The sequence below is a fragment of the Calidris pugnax genome, unplaced genomic scaffold, assembly GCF_001431845.1.
Source record: "Calidris pugnax isolate Ruff unplaced genomic scaffold, ASM143184v1 scaffold14, whole genome shotgun sequence".
NCBI classification, from domain to species: domain Eukaryota; kingdom Metazoa; phylum Chordata; class Aves; order Charadriiformes; family Scolopacidae; genus Calidris; species Calidris pugnax.
The window spans coordinates 15,223,055-15,241,456 of record NW_015090793.1 but is presented as its reverse complement, the minus strand read 5'-3'; the positions used below and the strand labels follow the sequence as shown (position 1 = coordinate 15,241,456).

The 18,402-nt window shown below is 61.6% G+C and overlaps 2 protein-coding genes across 2 annotated transcripts in view; both read left to right on the top strand.

Annotated features, from left to right (window-relative positions):
• The first annotated feature begins 1,833 nt into the window (after positions 1–1,833).
• On the top strand, positions 1,834–12,661 carry ATP6V1B1 (ATPase, H+ transporting, lysosomal 56/58kDa, V1 subunit B1). The gene is made up of 13 exons (XM_014966744.1): positions 1,834–1,883; positions 3,665–3,763; positions 5,249–5,342; positions 7,525–7,602; positions 7,970–8,109; positions 8,990–9,091; positions 9,285–9,382; positions 10,085–10,208; positions 10,476–10,626; positions 11,080–11,162; positions 11,380–11,484; positions 12,055–12,184; positions 12,297–12,661. Exons 2-13 carry the CDS (start codon positions 3,695–3,697, stop codon positions 12,458–12,460), a joined length of 1,338 nt encoding a protein of 445 aa, XP_014822230.1. The 5' UTR covers positions 1,834–1,883; positions 3,665–3,694; the 3' UTR covers positions 12,461–12,661.
• Positions 12,662–13,303: 642 nt separating this feature from the next.
• LOC106902914 (shootin-1-like) overlaps positions 13,304–18,402 on the top strand; it is a 28,266-nt gene continuing 23,167 nt past the window's right edge. The window contains exons 1-9 of the mRNA XM_014966751.1: positions 13,304–13,419; positions 15,010–15,104; positions 15,335–15,398; positions 15,606–15,700; positions 15,859–15,985; positions 16,793–16,890; positions 17,170–17,251; positions 17,529–17,623; positions 17,902–18,048. Of these exons, the coding sequence (XP_014822237.1) occupies positions 13,383–13,419; positions 15,010–15,104; positions 15,335–15,398; positions 15,606–15,700; positions 15,859–15,985; positions 16,793–16,890; positions 17,170–17,251; positions 17,529–17,623; positions 17,902–18,048 (840 nt within the window). The 5' untranslated portion in view covers positions 13,304–13,382. The remainder of the gene's footprint in view (positions 13,420–15,009; positions 15,105–15,334; positions 15,399–15,605; positions 15,701–15,858; positions 15,986–16,792; positions 16,891–17,169; positions 17,252–17,528; positions 17,624–17,901; positions 18,049–18,402) is intronic.

The window sequence follows — 18,402 nt, the reverse complement described above, 5'->3', positions numbered from 1 at the left end:
GCTGCTCCCAACCCTCACTCTCCCCGGCCTCAGGGACCTGCCTGCTCTGGCTGGGCTCCTACATGGCTTCATCCCCAGTTGCCACCCTTGTGCTTAATGTCCCAGGTGCCTCCCTGCCCCATGGTTGTCCCTGGGGTCTTCGTAGTCACTTTGGAGAAGCCACATGCCCAGCACCCTCATTTCCTTGCCTGAATGCAGCATTGTGTGAGTCCCTGGTGTCCTGAGGTTTCATCTTGAAGCACAGGGTCTCAGGCCAGCACCCCATGGCAGCCAGGCAGTGCCACCCTGCAGGCAGAACCAGGCTGGGTGCTCAGAGCTCACCTTGGCAGTGGTGGCCGCAAAAGCTCATCCTTCTGCTCAAGCAGCACCCAGCTGGGGTTGTCCATCCAGGGGTCTCCCCTGGGGGCTCCCGTGCAGTCATGGTACAGGGGCAGCTCTGCTGATGTGCTGCTGGCTGGAGGCAAGGGAAGGCAGAAAGGCAGTGGGAGACAGCAGTGCTGTGCCCCTCACACGGTGCCTGGGCTGCTGTCTCTGCCCGTGGCTGTGGTTTTTGGAGGATGAGCTGTCTGTCCCTGGGCTGTGGGTAGGGTGTGCAGGCTGCTCTGTAACAGCAGGGCTGGGATGGTGGAGTATCTGCTGGAGTGAGTGGGGCAGAGGGAGGTGGGGTGGATGGGGAAGAGCCTGGTGAGATGGTGGTGCCTTGCTGGAAAGGGAGCTGGGACCTGCAGGAGCTACTGGAGTGGCCAGCAGGTCACCAGGCTGTGGTGCCACCTTTCTGGGGCAGCTGTGCCACTGGGATGGAGCTGCCCAAGGCTGTGGAGCTCTCTTGGTGCTGCTTGGATGGAGTTTGAGCCAGGGAAGCTGGGGGATGGAGGAACATTGCTTATCCTGGGTCTGAAAACTGCCCATTGTGGTGGCAACCTTGGTTGTGGCATCCCTGCCCAGTGTGTGGGGGCACCTTGGGAAGGCGAAGCATCCCCCAAGCTGGTCCAGCTGCTGCGCTGTCACTGGGTATGATGGCAGGAAGCCACGATGGAGCAGAGCCGTGCCATGGGCAGAAGTGATGACATGGACCTAATCAATCCTGCCTTAACTGCACTGCAGGCAGTGTTTGGTGAGGGATGGCAGTGGTGGGGTGTGAACCAGTGTCCCTCATGGTCTGTGTGGGGAGCCACCAGGGTCTCCCCAGGTGAGAGCTGGGGGTCCTGCAGGTGGGAGAAGGTGAGGGGTGATGGCCTGTTTTTGGGTGGAAACAGCCCCCCCCATCTGTGCTGTCCATCGCCTTGAGTTTCTCTCTGTCTGGGCAGGATGTGCCTCTTGTGACTTATTCATATATTTTTTTTTCCACAAAAAGGTTTTTTTATTGTTGAGTTTTTTCTTTCAGCAAAATCTTAGTGTAATGAAAAACTGTGCTTGGAAAGGGAAAATATTGATTTTTGCAGAAAGTCTTTCAGTTTGGTGGCCAGGGCCAGCTGCCACTGCTGCCACGCTCCTGGCTTTAAACGTCCTTCCTTTCTGCACATTTATTTCTATTTAAATGTTCTATATGAACTGAAATGAAATTAATTTAGTAAAAGCAACATTTCCTGCAGGATGGATGTTCTGGGTCTCCAGTTAAGCAGCTGCCAGTCCCTCGGTCCCTAGCTAGGATAAGGAATGGGATGGATGGGACAGCTGGAGCAGATGGATGGTGGTGGGGTGGGACGGATCCTGCTGTGCCCAGGCTGTGTGCCCCCCGGTGCCCGTGGTTTGGGGGTGGCAATGCTGGGAGCAGGGTGGGAGCATCCCCAACTCCAGGGGCTGATGGTGTGTCCTTCTCCCCCCCAGCCTACAAGACCGTGTGTGGTGTCAACGGGCCACTGGTGGTGCTGGACAATGTGAAGGTAGGAACCCATCTGCTGGTGGGTGATGAGGGAACCCCTCGGTGGTGACACTTTGGGCTGTGTGGGGACCACCGTGCTGTCCCTGCCTGGGCTCGGCTGCCAGCCCCCTCCCAGGCAGAGAGTGTGCCATGGGGGAGGGTGTCTCTCATTCCCTGTCCCCTGTCCTCTGTCCCCTGGGCTGTCCCCTCCTCTCCGGGGTCTGTCAGCCAGCTCCGAGCTCCCTCCTCTGGACACGGCCGGCAGCAGAACCCGTGTGCCAGCCCTGCACACGCGTGTGGGCGTGCAAGCGGGCGTGCTTGTGTGTGCACAGGCATGGGGACACGTGTGAACAAATGGGTGGCTCTGTGTGTGTGTGTGTGCCCTGCCTGGGTGCCCTGCACTCATCCCGTGTACCCCTGCACCCAGCTACCTGCTGTCCCCTGTGTCCCTGCCTGAGCTCCAGCTCCTGTCCCCCATCTCCAGCTCCTCTCCCCTGACCCCTGTGCCCCAGCCTGAGCTCTGGCTCCTGTCCCCTGTGCCCCTACCCACGCTCGGCTCCAGCCGGGACCCTGGTCTGAGTGAGACCATGTCCTGAACCTCAGCCCACCCCCCCAGCACCGGGTGGCACCCTGGTGGCACCCTGCCTGTCCCTGCTCCTGGAGCTGGGGCTGGGTTCACTTGGGTGGGCGCCAGGCGTCCCAGCCAGCTGGGACCCTCCGAGGGGCTTTGTTGGCCGGTGGCTCATTTCTATGGTCCCTTTCATGCCAAGCCCGGCAGGATGGAAATTAATAAGCTCAATTAAAGAGCCAGACCGTGGCGGCTGTTTCCTTTGCTTTGTTGTCCTTTATGCAAAGGTCTTTACAGAAGAATTAAAGTCCAAAGTTCACAGCACCGGAGCCAGCCCTGGTGGCTTGGAGCGAGGAGGAGGAGGAGATGGAAGAGAGCACATAGTGTGCTGGGCAGGCATGCTCGTGGAGTGAACCCCCTTGGGTGTTGTCCCCAAAGCAGGACCTGTCCCTCAGCCAAGGGGCTGCAGAAAAGTCCCCTCCATCCGCCTCGGGGGTCTAGCCTGGGTTTGGGGCCAGGGAGATCAGTCAGTGTCCCTGGGGGGCTGCAGCCTTTGTACCCCATGGGTGCTGGGTCCTGCTTGCCCCTCTGCCCACTCTGACTTGCTTTGGGTGATGTGACGTGGTGTCAGTGTGATCCCCGACTTAACCTGGGGAGGGAATTACAGGGGCTCTGGCGGCTCCCTGGGGTCTCAAACTGCACGGGCAGCCCAGACTGCTCTGTCCCACAGTGGACTGGCAACGCGGCAGGTCCCTGAGGATGCCACCAGTGGATGCCACCAGCTCCAGGGGGTCTATCCAGGGCTGTGGATGTGGTTTGGCAGGCTCTCAGAGACACTGCTTTATGCAGCTGATGGGTCTGTCTGCTTCTGGTAGGGAAAGGGGTTTGAATTTGTTATTTGTCAGGCTCTGGGGAGCGGGGCCACCCTGCAATGTTGGGGAAACTGAGGCACGGAGCAGTGCCACAGCCTGGAGCATGCTCCGGGATGGGGCAGGGGCAGGCAGCAGCTTCCCCCTGGCATCTCCTCCTGCCTGGGCTGGCCGCTGAAGGTATGCCCCCCCCGGGTTTAAGTGGCTGCAGGGAGCATGAACCCCCCGACTACAGGTGGGGAAACTGAGGCAGCACCGGCAGCCAGGCCTGTGCAGGCAGGGATGGCAGGCAGGGGCTGCAAGGGGCGGTCTGGGGGGAGGCAGAGGAGCCCCCTGACCCCTCTCACCCTGACCCTGTCCCTACAGTTTGCCCAGTACGCCGAGATCGTGAACTTCATGCTGCCCAATGGCACCAGCCGCAGCGGGCAGGTCTTGGAGGTGATGGGCTCCAAAGCCATCGTCCAGGTGAGCCCAGCCCGGTGGGGGTGTGGTGGGATGGGGGGATGCAGAGGCGCTGCATGGCTCTGTCCCAGGGTTCTGTCCCCCTCCAGTGGTGGCTCCTGCAGCCGGCAGGGCTCTCGTCCCAGCTCTCCCAACCTGGCAGGCTGCAGGACCCATGTCCTGGGACAGGCAGTGTCCTGCAGCACTGCTCCTTGATGGCCCATGGCCCTTCTGATGGAGCAAGGGAGCTGCACCCAGGCTGGCAGGGTGGCACAGGCAGGGATGCAGGTGGTTCCTTGTGCCAACCCTTGTACCAGCAGTTCAGGGCAGGGGTGTCTGGGTGCCAAATTCCAAGTGGTGACATCTGCACAACTTCAGCAGAATGCAGGGGCCAGACGTGGGCATGACCCCTGTGCTGGGGGGGCTCCGTCCTGCTGTGTCTGTGCTCCCCTCACCCGGGCTACCCTCCCAGATCTCCCTGCTGGGGAGACCCTCCTTGGGACCTCCCATCCCTCATCCCTGCACCTTCCCCATCAGCCTCCCTGGGCTGCCTCCCGCTCCATCCCAGCAGGAAAACTTAGGACCTTCCTACCATCACCCCACAGCCACCAGCCCTCTGCGGGGCCAGGACTGGGGCAGCCAGCAGGTTCCCAGGGTGCCTGGAGCAGGCAGGCTGCTCCCCCCGCCCCCCAAAACTGGGGCAGCCAAACAGTGGGGTTTCACCATGAGCACTGGGGCTGTTTGCGTCTGTCCTGCCCAATTAGCCCGGATCCCCCCCTAATCAGCCATCCCAGGGCTCGGGGTGGCTTCACAGCCGACCTGGCCAGGGTTCAGGCTGGCCAGCTGCCAAACTTCGCTCCTCTAATGCTGCCTGGACCTCTGCAGCGCCCTTTTAATCCTATTAGGGAGTCAGCCTCGGGAGGGGAAAAAAAGGGGGAAAAAAAAAAAAAAAAGGTGTGTTTTTTTTTAAAAAAAGGAGCTTTTTGCACAAGCAGCTTTGTCGGGGGCTGACCTGCACGCACCTGCACGCACCCGGGTGCTGCGGCCATCGCCTGCCCTCGTGCCTGCCAGCGTCCCCGCCAGCCCGGTGCCCCCGGCTTTTCCCAAGCTGGCCCTTCTCCCGGGGGCCACACGGCTCTAATTAAAGCAGCGATCTGGAGGTTAATTAATACAAATGGTGTCAAATATTATACCGATCAAAATGCCTTTGGTTTCCTTGCCCTGCCCGAGGCCCTTTCTGCTGTGCTCATTGCATTAACGAGAGCGTCGTCCCCCCTCCCCTCTTCTCCCCCCGCTTCCCCTGAGCTGAAGCCCCTCAGAAGGGAGTTTTCTTAACCCCAGGATTTCTCTCCCTCTTTTATCACCTCGCCCTGACGGGTTTTTCGGGTGAACGCGGATCACGTCACCTCCCCGTGGAGAGCCTGGCTGCCCCCGAGCCCCCCAGCCCTCTGTGCCCACTAATCCCCGCTAATTGCCACCCACCCGCCTCTTGCCCTGGGGTCTCCGCAGGTGTTTGAAGGAACATCTGGGATTGACGCCAAGAAGACCTCCTGCGAGTTTACTGGGGACATCCTCCGGACCCCGGTTTCTGAGGACATGCTGGGTAAGCCCAGCCCACTTCTGAGCCCTGACACATCTCAGTGCATGGATGGTGGGGAAACCCAGATGCAGGCAGCTGGAGGGGGACAGGCAGTTTGAGGGTATTGGGGTCTCAGGGTTTAGCTCTGCTGCTGCCGAGGGGCTGAGCACATCCCTGGGCATGCTCTCCAATCCCAGGAGAGTCTCATCCAGCGCAGAGGGATGGTGATGGCCACCCTCGTACTGGGCTAAAACATCCCCCGGGGCTCACTCTGCCCAGTTATGCCAGGAGAAAAAGCTTGGGCCAGATGGGGAGGAGGTTTCCTGGGTGAGGACAGGCGAAGTTCAGCCCATGGTCGTGCCATTAGCACTCACATTACCTTGACCTTAGGAGAGCCGGGGGCTGCCCAGCATCTCCCCTGTCCGTGCTCTGAGGTGTGGCCAGGTGTGAAGACCGGCCACCCCATGGGGACACCCACCCAGGCAGAGCGAGCTGGGTGCTGGCAGATCCCCATGGCCCCAAGCAGCCTCCCCCAAGGCTGTTTGAGCTCACTCCAAAGCCCTCAGCCCCCCCTGCCTCAGCTGTGTCAGAGGCTCCTGGGGGTCCTACAGCCCCCAAAGCAGCCCCAGGGGCTCGCAGGGGTCGCAGCCGGTGACGGCGGTCACTCAGGGTCCTGGTGGAGGGACGTTGGCTGAAGCACATTATTGCTCCCCAGTTGGGGGCCGAATGTCTCCTGCAATCTCCTTCCCGTCTCTGCCGGCAGCACGAAACCCGGGCAGAGCCCTGCCTGCAAAGGGCAGCGGTAAAGGGCAGCCTGTCTGGGAGGGGGCAGGTGTCGAGCACGGTACGGCAGCGCGCGGTGACGGCCGGACAGGTCCCGGCTCCCCGGCAGCAGGGCGGGAGCCCCCAGCTCCTTTCCCAGGCAGGGTCCCCCTGTCCCCATGCAGGGTCTGGGCATGAGTCCCCCGGGGAGGGCAGAGGGGCTGGGTGGGGGTGTGCAGTCTGTCCAGGGCTGGCACTGCTGACCCCCCCGCCCCCCTCAAGCCTCCCTGCCCTGGCTTGATGGTAGTTCCCCTTCTTCCCCCCGTAAACCGGGCTGGGGTCCCCCTGGGTGCTCGGCTGCCTCATCCCCTCCCTCCCCTCTGCCGCTCTTTGTGCCACGGCGCTGCATGGAGACGTGGGTGCCCAGCGAGCGCCAAGGTTACTGACCTTTCATGCTCCGTGCTCCCGCGCCCCGGCCCTGCCGTCAGCTTGATCCGCTCTGACAACAGCGATGCCTCCCCGGCCACGTCGGGGACCAGAAGAGAGTCCCATCGGGGCGGCAGTGGGAGGGGGGGTGCCGGGGCGGCAGGGGTACACAGGACAGACACAGCGTGGCCGGCACACTGGCTTCACCGCTATCGATCTGGCAGCTCAGAGATGGTCGATGAGGTTGAGCATGAACGGTGATGCAGCAGGAGCATCGTACCCCCCCAGGTCCCCAGAGCCTGTACGGGGGGGGGTGCGTGTCTTGGTGTCACTCCACCTGCACAGGATCTGGAGATCCCAAGGGGGAGGTGACCCAAGGTTGGTGGCTTGGATGGCATTGGGGGTGTCTCTGGGGCTCTGGCTCTGTGTGGTGGCACCTTCTTACCCTGGGGGCTGTGGTGTCACCCAGCCCTCGGGTGACACGCTCCCTGCCTGCCCCGTGCAGTGACATGGGAACACCTCGTCCTCCAGCACAGGGGGCTGTGGGACTCAGCCCCGAGGCTGGGGGTACCTACAGCCACTCTGGGTGGAAAAATCCTCTGCTCCTCACCTGCAGGCACCCAGAGCTGGTACCCGTGTCCTGTCTGGGGAACCTGAGGCAGCTGGGTTGTCCTATGGCATCCGTGGGTCCTCTCCATTGCCCAGATTTCCCCGTGGTTGGGGGGTGTGCTGCAGAGGAAGCCGTTGCCCGAGAGGCAGGATTGCCCCCATGTGCCCCCACATGCCGTGGGGAGCTCGCAGGGAAGCTCCAGCTGGAGTGCAGACCTTTGGTCTCGGAAGCACTGCTGCCTGTCCCTGTGCTGCCTCCACTGGCACAGGGGACCGGGAGCAGGATGGAGACCCTGCCCCACAGCCACAGGACGGGCGGCTGCCTGCCCACAGGGCTCTGCACCAGGCTGGGTCACCCCCAACCCCGGCTGGTGCCTTCAGCAGGGGACCAGCAGCTCTCTCCTTGCAGGTCGGGTCTTCAATGGCTCTGCCAAACCCATCGACAGCGGTCCCCCAGTGATGGCCGAGGACTTCTTGGACATTAACGGTGATGGCTCTGGGCACGGCATTGCTTTCCAGGCTCCTTTTACCAGTTGTGGGCGATGCGGGAGGGTCTCGGGGGTGGGATAAAGCTGTGCCCTGGTGGCCAGAGCAGCCCCATGGTGCCACCACCACCCCAGCTCCTCAGGGGGGTTGATCCGTCCCCATTGGGGTGCCCTGGGTAGGTGTATGGGTGCAGGGGTGGTGCCTGGTGAGCCCATCCCACCTCAGGGCTGGTGCTGAGTGACTGCACCGGTCCAAGAGTGTGCTTCTTCCTTAGCTTCAGAAGCTCCTGACTAAGTTTTAGCACCAGCTGAGGTGACTCTTTCATTTTGGGTTGCCCTGCGGGTGCCTTATTCCCTCTCCTGCTCCAGGCCAGCCCATCAACCCCCATGGCCGCATCTATCCCGAGGAGATGATCCAGACTGGGATCTCGCCCATTGACGTGATGAACAGCATCGCCCGGGGCCAGAAGATCCCCATCTTCTCCGCTGCTGGCCTCCCCCACAACGAGGTGGGTTCCTGTGGGGTGCTGAGTGCCCAGCACAGCCCCACCAGCAGGCAGAGGAGAAGGAAGATGATGGAGGAGGCAGCGTGGAGGGATTTGGGAGGGTTGGAGCCTGTCTCCTGTGTCTTTCCTCCTCTCCCTGCTGTGCTCTGCTTGCTGTGACTGACTTTTTGGGGTGTGTGTTGTGTTCCCCAATGCCCCCAGCCACAGAGGGTGATGAATTAGTCCACACCAGAGAGGGGGAGCCCACGTTGCCCTTGTGCCTCAGTTTCCCCATGTGCACAGCGAGATGGTAAAAGCAAACTCTGTTACGCCAAGAGCTGTGCTGGGCAGGGAGAGGTGATCTGGGCTGATGTGGGGCACCTGAGCCCATGGGGCAGGGGCAGCTGAGACCACCCCATGGCCCCAGAGTAGGAGACACTGGAAATACCAGACTGATTCATGGGGACACTGACACGGTGGATGGGCAGTGCCGTCCCGGCCCCCCCGGCACAGACAGTGATGCGGTGGGATGGAAAACCCACCCTGACAGATCGGGAGCGACAGAGGAGGGTGACCACGGTCAAGTCAGGGCCAAGCATGATGGGCGCTGTGCCACGGTGAGGGGTCATGGCTGGCTGGTGTGGGGGGAAGCCCCTGCTCCTCCCTGACCCACATTGATGGGTACCCACCTGCAGGTAGGTGGGTGTCTGGGGGTGATGGTGCCTGTCCTAGGATGCTCTCCCCTCTGCTGGTTCCTATTTGTCCCATCTCCATCCATGTCACCCCCTGCCCCTCGCTGCTACAGGAGCCATATCCTTGTCCCAGGAGGGCTGTGGCCCCTTTGGGGGAGAGTTGGCCATGGGTGCTGGCCCCATGCTGCCCGCTTGTCCCTGTCCCACTGCAGATAGCTGCACAGATCTGCCGACAGGCTGGCCTGGTGAAGAAGTCCAAGGATGTGATGGACTATCATGAGGACAACTTCGCCATTGTCTTTGCTGCCATGGGGGTGAGTTGGTCCCAGGACAGGACAGCCCAGCTGACCTCGGCAAAGCCTATTGGTGGGGAGCCCCAATTGCACACAACGTGTGGGCAACCTTGCTGCCACCTCCCTGCACCACCTCGACCCCCGCCTGCCTCAGTTTCCCCATGCATGAAGCCACCCCACTCCTGCTGACCAGCCTTTCCTCCCATGCGGGCAGGTGAACATGGAGACAGCTCGCTTCTTCAAGTCAGACTTTGAAGAGAACGGCTCCATGGAGAATGTGTGCCTCTTCCTCAACCTGGCCAACGACCCCACGTGAGTGACCCCCGTGGCTCTGGCACGCAGCTCTCCTCCTCCTTCTCCTCCTTTTTCACCTCCTTCTTCTCCTTTCTCCTCCCTCCCTGCTGAGGACCTGATTAAGGTGCAGGAGCTGGTGCTGGGTGCAGCTGTGGGTCATTAGGGTCCTGCTGTGCATTCAACAAATGGCTGTGGGATCCTTCTGCTCCCTAGGGGCCAGCCCCACTCCTGGGTGCTGTGAGCTCTGTCCTGAGCAGCCTCCAGTGTGGTCCCGTAAGGGATACCCTGGGGGTGCAGGGGGGGCACTGAGCATGCTCTGATCTGCGGTGCTGGAGGACCCCCCTTTGGCAGGGTAGGGGGGCCCACTTTGGTGGGGATGGTGCAGCTCTGCTGGGTTCTGGCCAGCGAGCAGCCCAGTGGGCAGTGAATGGGCACAGGAGCTGGTGGTGAACCCAGCCAGCTTTTGGGTCCCCATCCCTTCCTGCAGTGTCTGGGAGCCGATGCCCTGGGTGGGAAGTGGCTGCCACCCTCCTCCTCTCTGGCCAGCACCCTGTCCCACCCCCAATAGGTGGGGTCCCTCCCCAGGGGTCCCTGATCACCCCTGCCACCAGCCTGGCATGCTGCAGGGAGGCCATGCAGCTCAGCACCAGGCGGGGGCTCCGTGGATGCTCTGGTGGGGGGTAGGTGGGATCTGGGGGTGCCCACCCTGTCCCGTTGCAGGATCGAGCGGATCATAACCCCCCGCCTGGCCCTGACCACCGCCGAGTTCCTGGGCTACCAGTGCGAGAAGCATGTGCTGGTGATCCTGACGGACATGAGCTCCTACGCCGAGGCCCTGCGGGAGGTCAGTGCCTGTCCCCCGGGGTCCACCCCACTCCCTTCTGTCCTCCCCAGAGTGGCAGGGGACAAAGACTGACCTGTCGGGGTGCATGGGGGGGTCCAGGATGCCTGGGGTGTCCAGCGTGCTTGGGGTATTTGGGATGCCTGAGGTGCCCAGGGTGCTGGGGGGCGCTTGGGATGCGCAGGATACTTGGGGTGCTTGGGGTGCCTGGAGTATTTGGGGTGCATCAGCCCCCTCCAGCACTCACAGCAGCCCCGCTCTGTCCTGCAGGTGTCAGCAGCCAGGGAGGAGGTGCCCGGCCGCCGCGGCTTCCCCGGCTACATGTACACCGATCTGGCCACTATCTACGAGCGAGCTGGGCGTGTGGAGGGCAGGAATGGCTCCATCACGCAGATCCCTATTCTGACCATGCCCAACGATGGTCAGTGGCCCCGGGGGACGTGGGGGTCGCCATGGGGTGTGCTGTGCCACCACTGTGCCCGCACCGTGAAGCCACAGGGCTGGGAAATACCAAATTGTTTTATTTTAACAAGTTTTGGGGGATCTTTTGGGGTAGTGAAGCTTGCTGGGATGCTTTAGGTTTATCCGATCTGGGGAACAGTGCTGGGTTTCAGCCAAAGGATGTGGTTGGGGGGATCAGACTTGGGGGGCATGGGGCAGGGGTGGTGGTACACACACTGGCAAGTCTAAAATGGGCAGTTCTCTGCCTGGTGCTGAGGAGGGGACTGGCTCTTGCTCACAACCAAAGGCTGGTGCAGCTTCCCCGGGGCCGCGCTGCTCCTGTCACCTCCTGGCATGGGGCATGGTCATGTCCCATGCCCAGCTGAGTAGCCAGACCCGCTTTTGGGGCTCACAACCACCCTACCTTCCCCAGACATCACCCACCCCATCCCTGATCTGACGGGCTTCATCACCGAGGGGCAGATCTACGTTGACCGGCAGCTCCACAACAGGCAGGTTCGTTCCTGGGCCCCTTCCCAACTCCATGCTCTGGCAGAGTGGGGATGGATCCAGCCCTTCCGTGTCCACTGGCATCACGTAGGGCTGGAAACCACCCGAGAGCACCAGGATGGGGAGCCCCAAGTGGGGGCAGCATCCCCTTGCCTGCATGGGGGTGCCCAGCAGGGCTGGCAGCAGGTGAACATGTTTGTGTGGCATCCCTCTTGCCTTGCAGATCTACCCCCCCATCAATGTGCTGCCCTCCCTCTCCCGTCTGATGAAGTCGGCCATCGGGGAGGGCATGACCAGGAAGGACCACGGAGATGTCTCCAACCAGCTGGTAAGGGCTGGGCAGGAGGGGGACAATGACGGGGGGCAGGGAGAGCAGGATCATTTGTCCCTTCAAAGCCCTTCTTCCCCAGCTTGGGGCTGAGATCTTGGAGCTCTTGGCCATGATGGACTCGAGCACTTATTTTTGGTACCTCCTCGACGTGAGGGAGAGTTGGGGTAAGGGGGTGGGATGCTTTGCCCTGGGAAGCTGAAAGTCCAAAGGGGAAGCAGAACTGTAGCTTGTTGTGCTACAAGAATCCCAGGCTGACAGCAAGCCGGGTTTTTTCCATGCGGCATATATTATTATAGTAAATATAATTATATTTAACTGTGGATGCTGCAGATGCCAGAAGGCTTTGAAAAGTGCCTGGTCATACAGGCTGAGCCTGGGCATGCAGATCCTGCTGGGGGCAGCCCCAACGTGCAGGGTGACACAACCAGGCAGCAAATGGCCGAGCCAAGGCTGGTGTTTCCCTGAGCCGTTCCTGAAGCTGGGCGAGGGAGAACCTGTGCTGCTGCCCCTGCCCGGTGGGTTGCATGGAGTATCCATCTGCCTGACGGGTTCCTGCCCTTCCTGCAGTATGCCTGCTACGCCATCGGGAAAGATGTGCAGGCCATGAAGGCGGTGGTGGGGGAAGAGGCCCTCTCACCTGATGACCTGCTCTACCTGGAGTTCCTGCAGAAGTTTGAGAAGCAGTTCATCACACAGGGTGAGGCGGGCGGCAGGACACCAGCCCCGGAGCCGGGAGGGGGTTTTGGAACTGGACCGGGCCCCCAGCATCTCCCAGCTCCTTCACCTCCCTTGCCTGCATCTCTTACCAGGTCCCTATGAGAACCGGAGCATCTTCGAGTCCCTGGACATCGGCTGGCAGCTGCTGCGCATCTTCCCCAAGCAGCTGCTGAAGCGCATCCCCGAGAACATCCTGGCCGAGTACTACCCACGCGAGGCCAATGTGGGCCAGGGGATGGCCAGCACGGCCCTCTAACACCCCTGGGCTCTGGGCTGCGATGGTCAGCTTCGAGGAGCAGCCTCGCCTTCCTCAAAACCTCTATGGACCATCCAAAGGTCCCTCCAGTGGGGCTGGCCAGCGTTAGCTGTTAGGAGGGTACAGAGGGCTGTGGGTCCATGGCGCCAGCGTCGCAAAGTGGTGAGAAACCTCTTCTCCTTGCTGAATAAAACCAGCGTGGTCACCAAAACCCCTCCGTGCTCTCGTGCTTCCCACCGTGGCTGTTTCCTTCCCACCACTGGGCATCCCTGGTCCCTTCCCATCTTCTTGCCCGTACCCTGCTGTGGGAGCAGCACTCCTTGCCCATGCCAGGCAGGGCTGCCTGGTGCAGACAGAGCTCCTCCCCTGGCTGGGCAGAGGTGCAGGAAGATACCCAAGCTCTCACTGAGCTGGCATCTCCTCAAACCCCAGCATTTTTTATTTTAAGATGAGCTGGGAGGTGTACATGCTGTGAGAGGGGGATATTTGCTGCAGAGCTGCACGGGGAAGGAGCTGTTAGACTTGGCAGTGCTAGACTTGGTGATCTTAAAGGTCTTTTCCAGCCTAAATGATTCTATGATTGCGTGACCTGAGCTTCTCCTGGGGGATGAAGCAACTCAGTTGGGACAGAGCGAGTTTTGGTTCCTGGTGGTTTTTGCACCAGCACTTCTCCCCTGCGCGGGCCTTGGCTGCAAAAACCATCCTGCTCGGCCGGGTCTGGCTTTCCATCCCTGCTGGGGGCGGATCAGGATGCTCGGCCCCGCCATAGGTGGTGGTGGTGGTGGTGCAGCCACCGAGCCTGCGCCGGGACGGCGCAGTTTCACTTCCCTGCAGTGAGTGGGAAGGAAGAGACGAGCACCGGGGCATAGGGTGCAGGCACCCGGCCGAGCTCAGGGGGTTGGGTGCCACCAGACCCACCGCCATGGCCTGGGCTGGGGAAGGGACTGGGCAGCTTGAAGGTAAGGTCCTTTGCGTGCGTTCGAGGACAACGGTGGTCTTGGTGGGCTCACGTGCGGCCAAGCATCCCTGCATGCCTCGAGGCAGGATGGCGGGGGTGGCTCTGACTGTACCCTGTGACCATCACTGTGGTGTCTGGGCGCTGCCGGCTGAACGAGATGGTTCACTGGAGGTGAAACCAGTCAAGAACAGGGCCTGGAGAGGGATTTTCTCCACTTGTGGAGGGACGGATGACTAGTGGGTTGTATTTAGATGGCCTGTCAGCTCTTGGGCACCAAGTGTGTCTGCCCACCTGTCCATCTGTCTGTCCATCCCTCTGTCACTCTGGGCTGCAGGAGGTGCCCGCCCCGGCTGCCAGCTGCCGTTTAGGGCTTTTGCTGGTGTGTGCGTGTTTGTACGGCTGCATTTTGCAAGAGCCAAGGCCACGGGGCAGCACCCCGTGTGGGGGTTCTGGCATGGGGGTCCTGGGACCTTTTCTGGGCAGCAGCACACCCCTCCTGTGGGTCTCGCAGGAGACCCCAGCCCTTGCAAGGGGTGTAAGGTCCCAGCAGCGGTGGCTGGATTACAAATGGGGGTGGATTTAGATTCCAGAGCGCATTCCCCGCTGGATTAGGTCTGTGATGGGAAGGGTCGGAGGCAGGTGCTGGATTCCTGTCCCTCTGGGTCGTGACAAACCACAGCCCTTCTGGGAGCTGCCCTGGGGGGAGCTGGGTAAACAGCTGCCCCTCTGAGCCCCCCACCTCGGAAGGATGGGAAGACCCTGGAGCAGCTGGGGATGAAGCAGTCACTGATGGGGGCTGGCTGTTCCCAGGGACATGCTCCCTGCTATGTGCCTGTGTGCATTCCGTGGGGTCTTGCACATGGGTCCCCCTCCAGACCAGTCACCCCAGTGTGGTGGTGGGGAAGCCTGGTGGTCCCGGGGGATGAAGCAGTCACTGATGGGGGCTGGCTGTCCCCAGGGACATGCTCCCTGCTACGTGCCTGTGTGCACTCCGTGGGGTCTTGCACATGGGTCCCCCTCCAGACCAGTCACCCCAGTGTGGTGGTGGGGAAGCTTGGTGGTCCCGGGGAATGTCCAGCTCCCTGTGTCACCCTGGCCTCCTCCCACACCCACAGGCACCAGCTGAACCAAGCAAGAGCACAGCTCTGTGGTGGCACCTCTTGGGTGAGCTGCTGGCAAGGGCTTGCCAGGGCAGCAGGATGCCCTGGGGCAGCCTTTCCTTGCCTGGAATTGCTCACAGGGATTTTTCCCGGCTGCGCTCCTGCCTTCTCCGAGTAGCCCCCTTACTCCAGTGCCCTCCACTCCTTTGCTGAGGCCTTTGAAGAGCTGGTTTCTATCAGGTTGGATTTTTGCAGGCTGTTCCTCCCGCTCCAGGCTGTCCTGCTGTACGGACTTTCCCATTTTCCTTAGCATATGCGACCCCGGCAGCCACGGAGGCATCGCCAGCCCCCCCCAGCCCACGGTGCAGGGGGTGCTCAGCCCCTGCCCCTGGCAGAGCAGTGCCAGCCTGGCAAAAGCAAAGGGGTAGAAACACCTCCCAGGTTTCCAGTTGCACTGATGACTTTCTGTTGCGCTTTCGGTTCCTCTGCAGCCATCCTGGAGTCGGAAGGCAGTGAGGATGAGGAGGAGGAAGAGGATGATGAGGAGGAAGAGGATGAGGAGGAGGAAGAGTCAGCTGTGGTGCAGGTATCACTCAAAGGCTCATTTTCTGTTTTATTTCCTCCTCCTGCCCCTGTAACTCCGGGGTGATGAAGGGGTGATCCCCTTGTGCCCTTCCCTCCAGCCATGGCTGCGTGCTGATCACCGGGGTGTCGCGGTCACAGCATCCCCAGCATGGCTGGCAGTGTCCAGGTGCCTTGGGGCTCGCCAAGGCAATGCCACGCCAAGGCAATGCCACATGCACATCTTTTCCCCAGCAGCACCCCCCTGTTGGCCAGGAGGTGGGCGAAGCGGAGGAGCGGCTGGCTGAGCTCGAGCAAGGTGAGCCCAGTCCTGTCCCAGTGTCACATCCTGGCACAGTCCCATATGGGGACTTGGAGGTGTCCTCAGCCCCTCACTGGAGCCAGCGGTGATGGGGTCAGTGGGATGTGGGCAGGGAGGAGGGCAGGGTGCCAGCTGAGACCCTTCCACCGGGCACCGAGGGCTGGGTGGGTGCCTGAATCTGGCTTCTGCTGCTGCTGCTGCCAGCATCGCAGGCGCTGCTGGCCGAGCTCTCGGCGCTGGAGACGGAGTTTGAGATCGAGAGGACATGTCGGCAGCGAGCCGAAGCCTACGCAGCCCAGGTAGGGTCGGGCAGCACTCCCCCGCCCCCATTCCTCCCCCAGCACCCCGATGCCCGCAACCCCTTGTGAGGGTGCCAGAGCATCCCCCACTGGCACACCGGGCTCCGTGGTGCAGTAGAAACCCTGCTGCTGGTGGGGGGGTCTCCATCCCACCCCAGGTGAAGCAGGAGAACAAGCAACTGAAGCGGCTCAGCCTGGCCCCGATGGCCGCCCCGGCCCTGCCCAAGGAGGAGCCCCCCGAGGAGGACCCCGACCCTGCTCAGTGCTACAGGCAGCAGTTGGAGGGTGAGTGGGGCTGGGGGGTCCTGGATAAGCCCCAGGCAGAAACGGTGAAGTCAGAGGCAAAGCACTGGCCCCGGCCTGGCTGCCCTGTCCCGTTGTCCCCTAAACCTGGCTCAGCCTGGCCCCGCGGCTGTAGGTTGTGCCTGGGCCTTGTTGTGGGTAAACAATGAGAAAGTGATACTTAAATCAAATGAAAAAAGGTGAAATGAAAGTGCTGTCGCTCGCACTTCCTCCTTTCCCATCCTGTTTTCCCATGTCAGCAATTTCAGCTGTGTCTGCAGATTTGCCTGTCAGTACCAGGAGGGGTCTGGGGGATGTAGCTCTGGGAGGAGGGATGGACCCGTTGCAGGATGCACTCCTCAGGGAAATGCACCCCTTGGAGGGATGCATCCCTTGGGAGAGACGCACTGCTCAGGGAGATGCACTTCTAGGGGAGGATGCACCCCTTGGGGGGATGGCCCACTCCAACAAAACCCCTGTGTTCAGGTAGTGTTGTGACCTTGCCCATGGGCTGACCCTTGGGGGATGTTTGGGGACTGCTTGGAGCATGAGAAAGATGCCAGTTACAGCCCCTGCTGTCCTGTGGGTTCCTACTCCACCCCATTGCCACATGTCTGTCCCTCTGGGTCACCTCCCAGAACAAGCTTCCAACAGGGTCACTGGTTATGCAACAAGGACAGGGTTGAGCTGGGAAGGGGGATGCTGTAGCCCCACCAGCCTGGTCCTCGGGGACCAGCTCTGGGAGGGCTGTACTCCCCTTTCCCACCCTTTGGCTCCACTTTCTCACCTCTTGCTCGTCTTTGTTTCCAGATCTGCAGGAGAAGATTTCCTGGCTGCTGGAGCAGCGGAAGGACCTCACCATCCAGGTCCAGGAGCTGCAGAGGCAGAACCAGGACCTGAAGGACCAGGTATCTCCTGGGATCCTCACTGGGATGCCCCAGCCAAGCAGGAAACCCCCTGGGGCAGCCTCTCCTTTGATCAGCCTCCCTGTTTGCCTCCTTCCATGGCTCCTGCTCATCCTTGTAGCTCCTTGCCAAGCTCAGGACAGTTTTTTTTTGAGAGATAAGATGCTCCTCTGCAGCCCCTCACCGTCTCCCCGATGTTCTGGGAGTGGGAGGTGGGCTGGGCATGGGGGGCCCCCCCAACTGAGCCTGGGGCTAAGCCAGGGCTTGCTTGTCCTGCTGCAGCTGGAGATGGGACAGGAGGAGCGGCAGCGCCTGCGGGCAGCCCTGGGCACCAGCCAGCGGGCACTGAAGTCCTTCAAGAGAGGTGAGTTGGGTGCTGGGCCCCCATGGCCGTGTCCCCTCCCTGTCTTGCTGCGCCCTGGCAAGCCGGCAGAGGAACAACTGGCAGCTGCCTAGTGCCACCCAGTTTGGCGAACTGGTGAAGCCGAAAGCAAAGGTGCAGCACTGGGAGCTGCAGACGGATGGCAGGGACGTGGGCATCCCCGTCCAGGGGAGGTGGCTGTGCTGAGGCTCCTGCAGTGGCCTGCACCCCCCACGCTGGCACCACACACCCCCTCACGAGCCCTGGCTTTCCCTGGCAGTGTCCCAGATTGTCACCCAGGATTACTGTGATGCCATGGAGCAGCTGGAGCTGGAGCAGGACCTGCGCCTGCACGCTGAAGCCTTCGCCCATGAGGTACATCTGGGCCTCGGGTCACTCTCCCCATGGGTGCTGGAGGGGGAGGGAGGGCATCCACGGAGGGTGGGAAAGTGGGGTGCAAACACCCCCATCCTTATCTCCCTGCTGGCTTAGCCCTGAATCCCTGGAGGATGGGGATGCTCCTGGACACCCGTTGCGGTCCCTTGGGATGAGGTTGGACGGGTTTTCCTCCCAGCCTCCCCTGAAAGGGCTTTTCTCTCGCTGGGGTGAGCCTGGGGGCTCAGTCCCTCCCTGACCCCCGTCCCCATGGGCAGATGCTGGTGCAAAAGAAGGAGGCCAACAGGCAGAGCACGATCCTGCTGCAGAGCTCAGGGCCCAACGCCCAGCTGATGGCAGCCCTGCAGGAGGTGGGACGCCTGACCCGCTTGCTGGAGGAGTCCAGGCAGGAGCAGCAGCAGAAGGTAAGGAGCTGTCCCTGAAGGTGGGTGACCTGGTTTGGGGAGCAGGGCTAGGGCATGGCACAGCTCCAGGGCTGCTGGTGGATTCCCCTGGGCACGGGAACTGGCTGCAATCAGGATCAGATCCCTCCATCACCCCCTCCATGCCCATCCTGTGCTTCGTGCCACAGCCTGGAGAGGTTCTTCTTCCATGGATTTCCACTAGCGCATTTTGGGTGCCAGGGAGAGGGCCCCACACTGGGGTAGCACCCCCCAGCTCACCAGGCTCCCACCACCCAGCCAACTGCCCTAAAATTAGCTTCGAGACCCTTGCAGGCAGCCAAGTTGTGGTGCTGTGAGATGGCACTGGGAGGGCGG

Bases quoted from the DNA above. Each gene is read 5' to 3' on its own strand.
- ATP6V1B1 (XM_014966744.1), top strand. From the start codon at position 3,695: ATGCTGCCCAATGGCACCAGCCGCAGCGGGCAGGTCTTGGAGGTGATG. The intron at 3,764-5,248 runs GTGAGCCCAGCC...GGGTCTCCGCAG, and splicing joins GCTCCAAAGCCATCGTCCAG to GTGTTTGAAGGAACATCTGG. The intron at 12,185-12,296 runs GTGAGGCGGGCG...ATCTCTTACCAG, and splicing joins GAAGCAGTTCATCACACAGG to GTCCCTATGAGAACCGGAGC.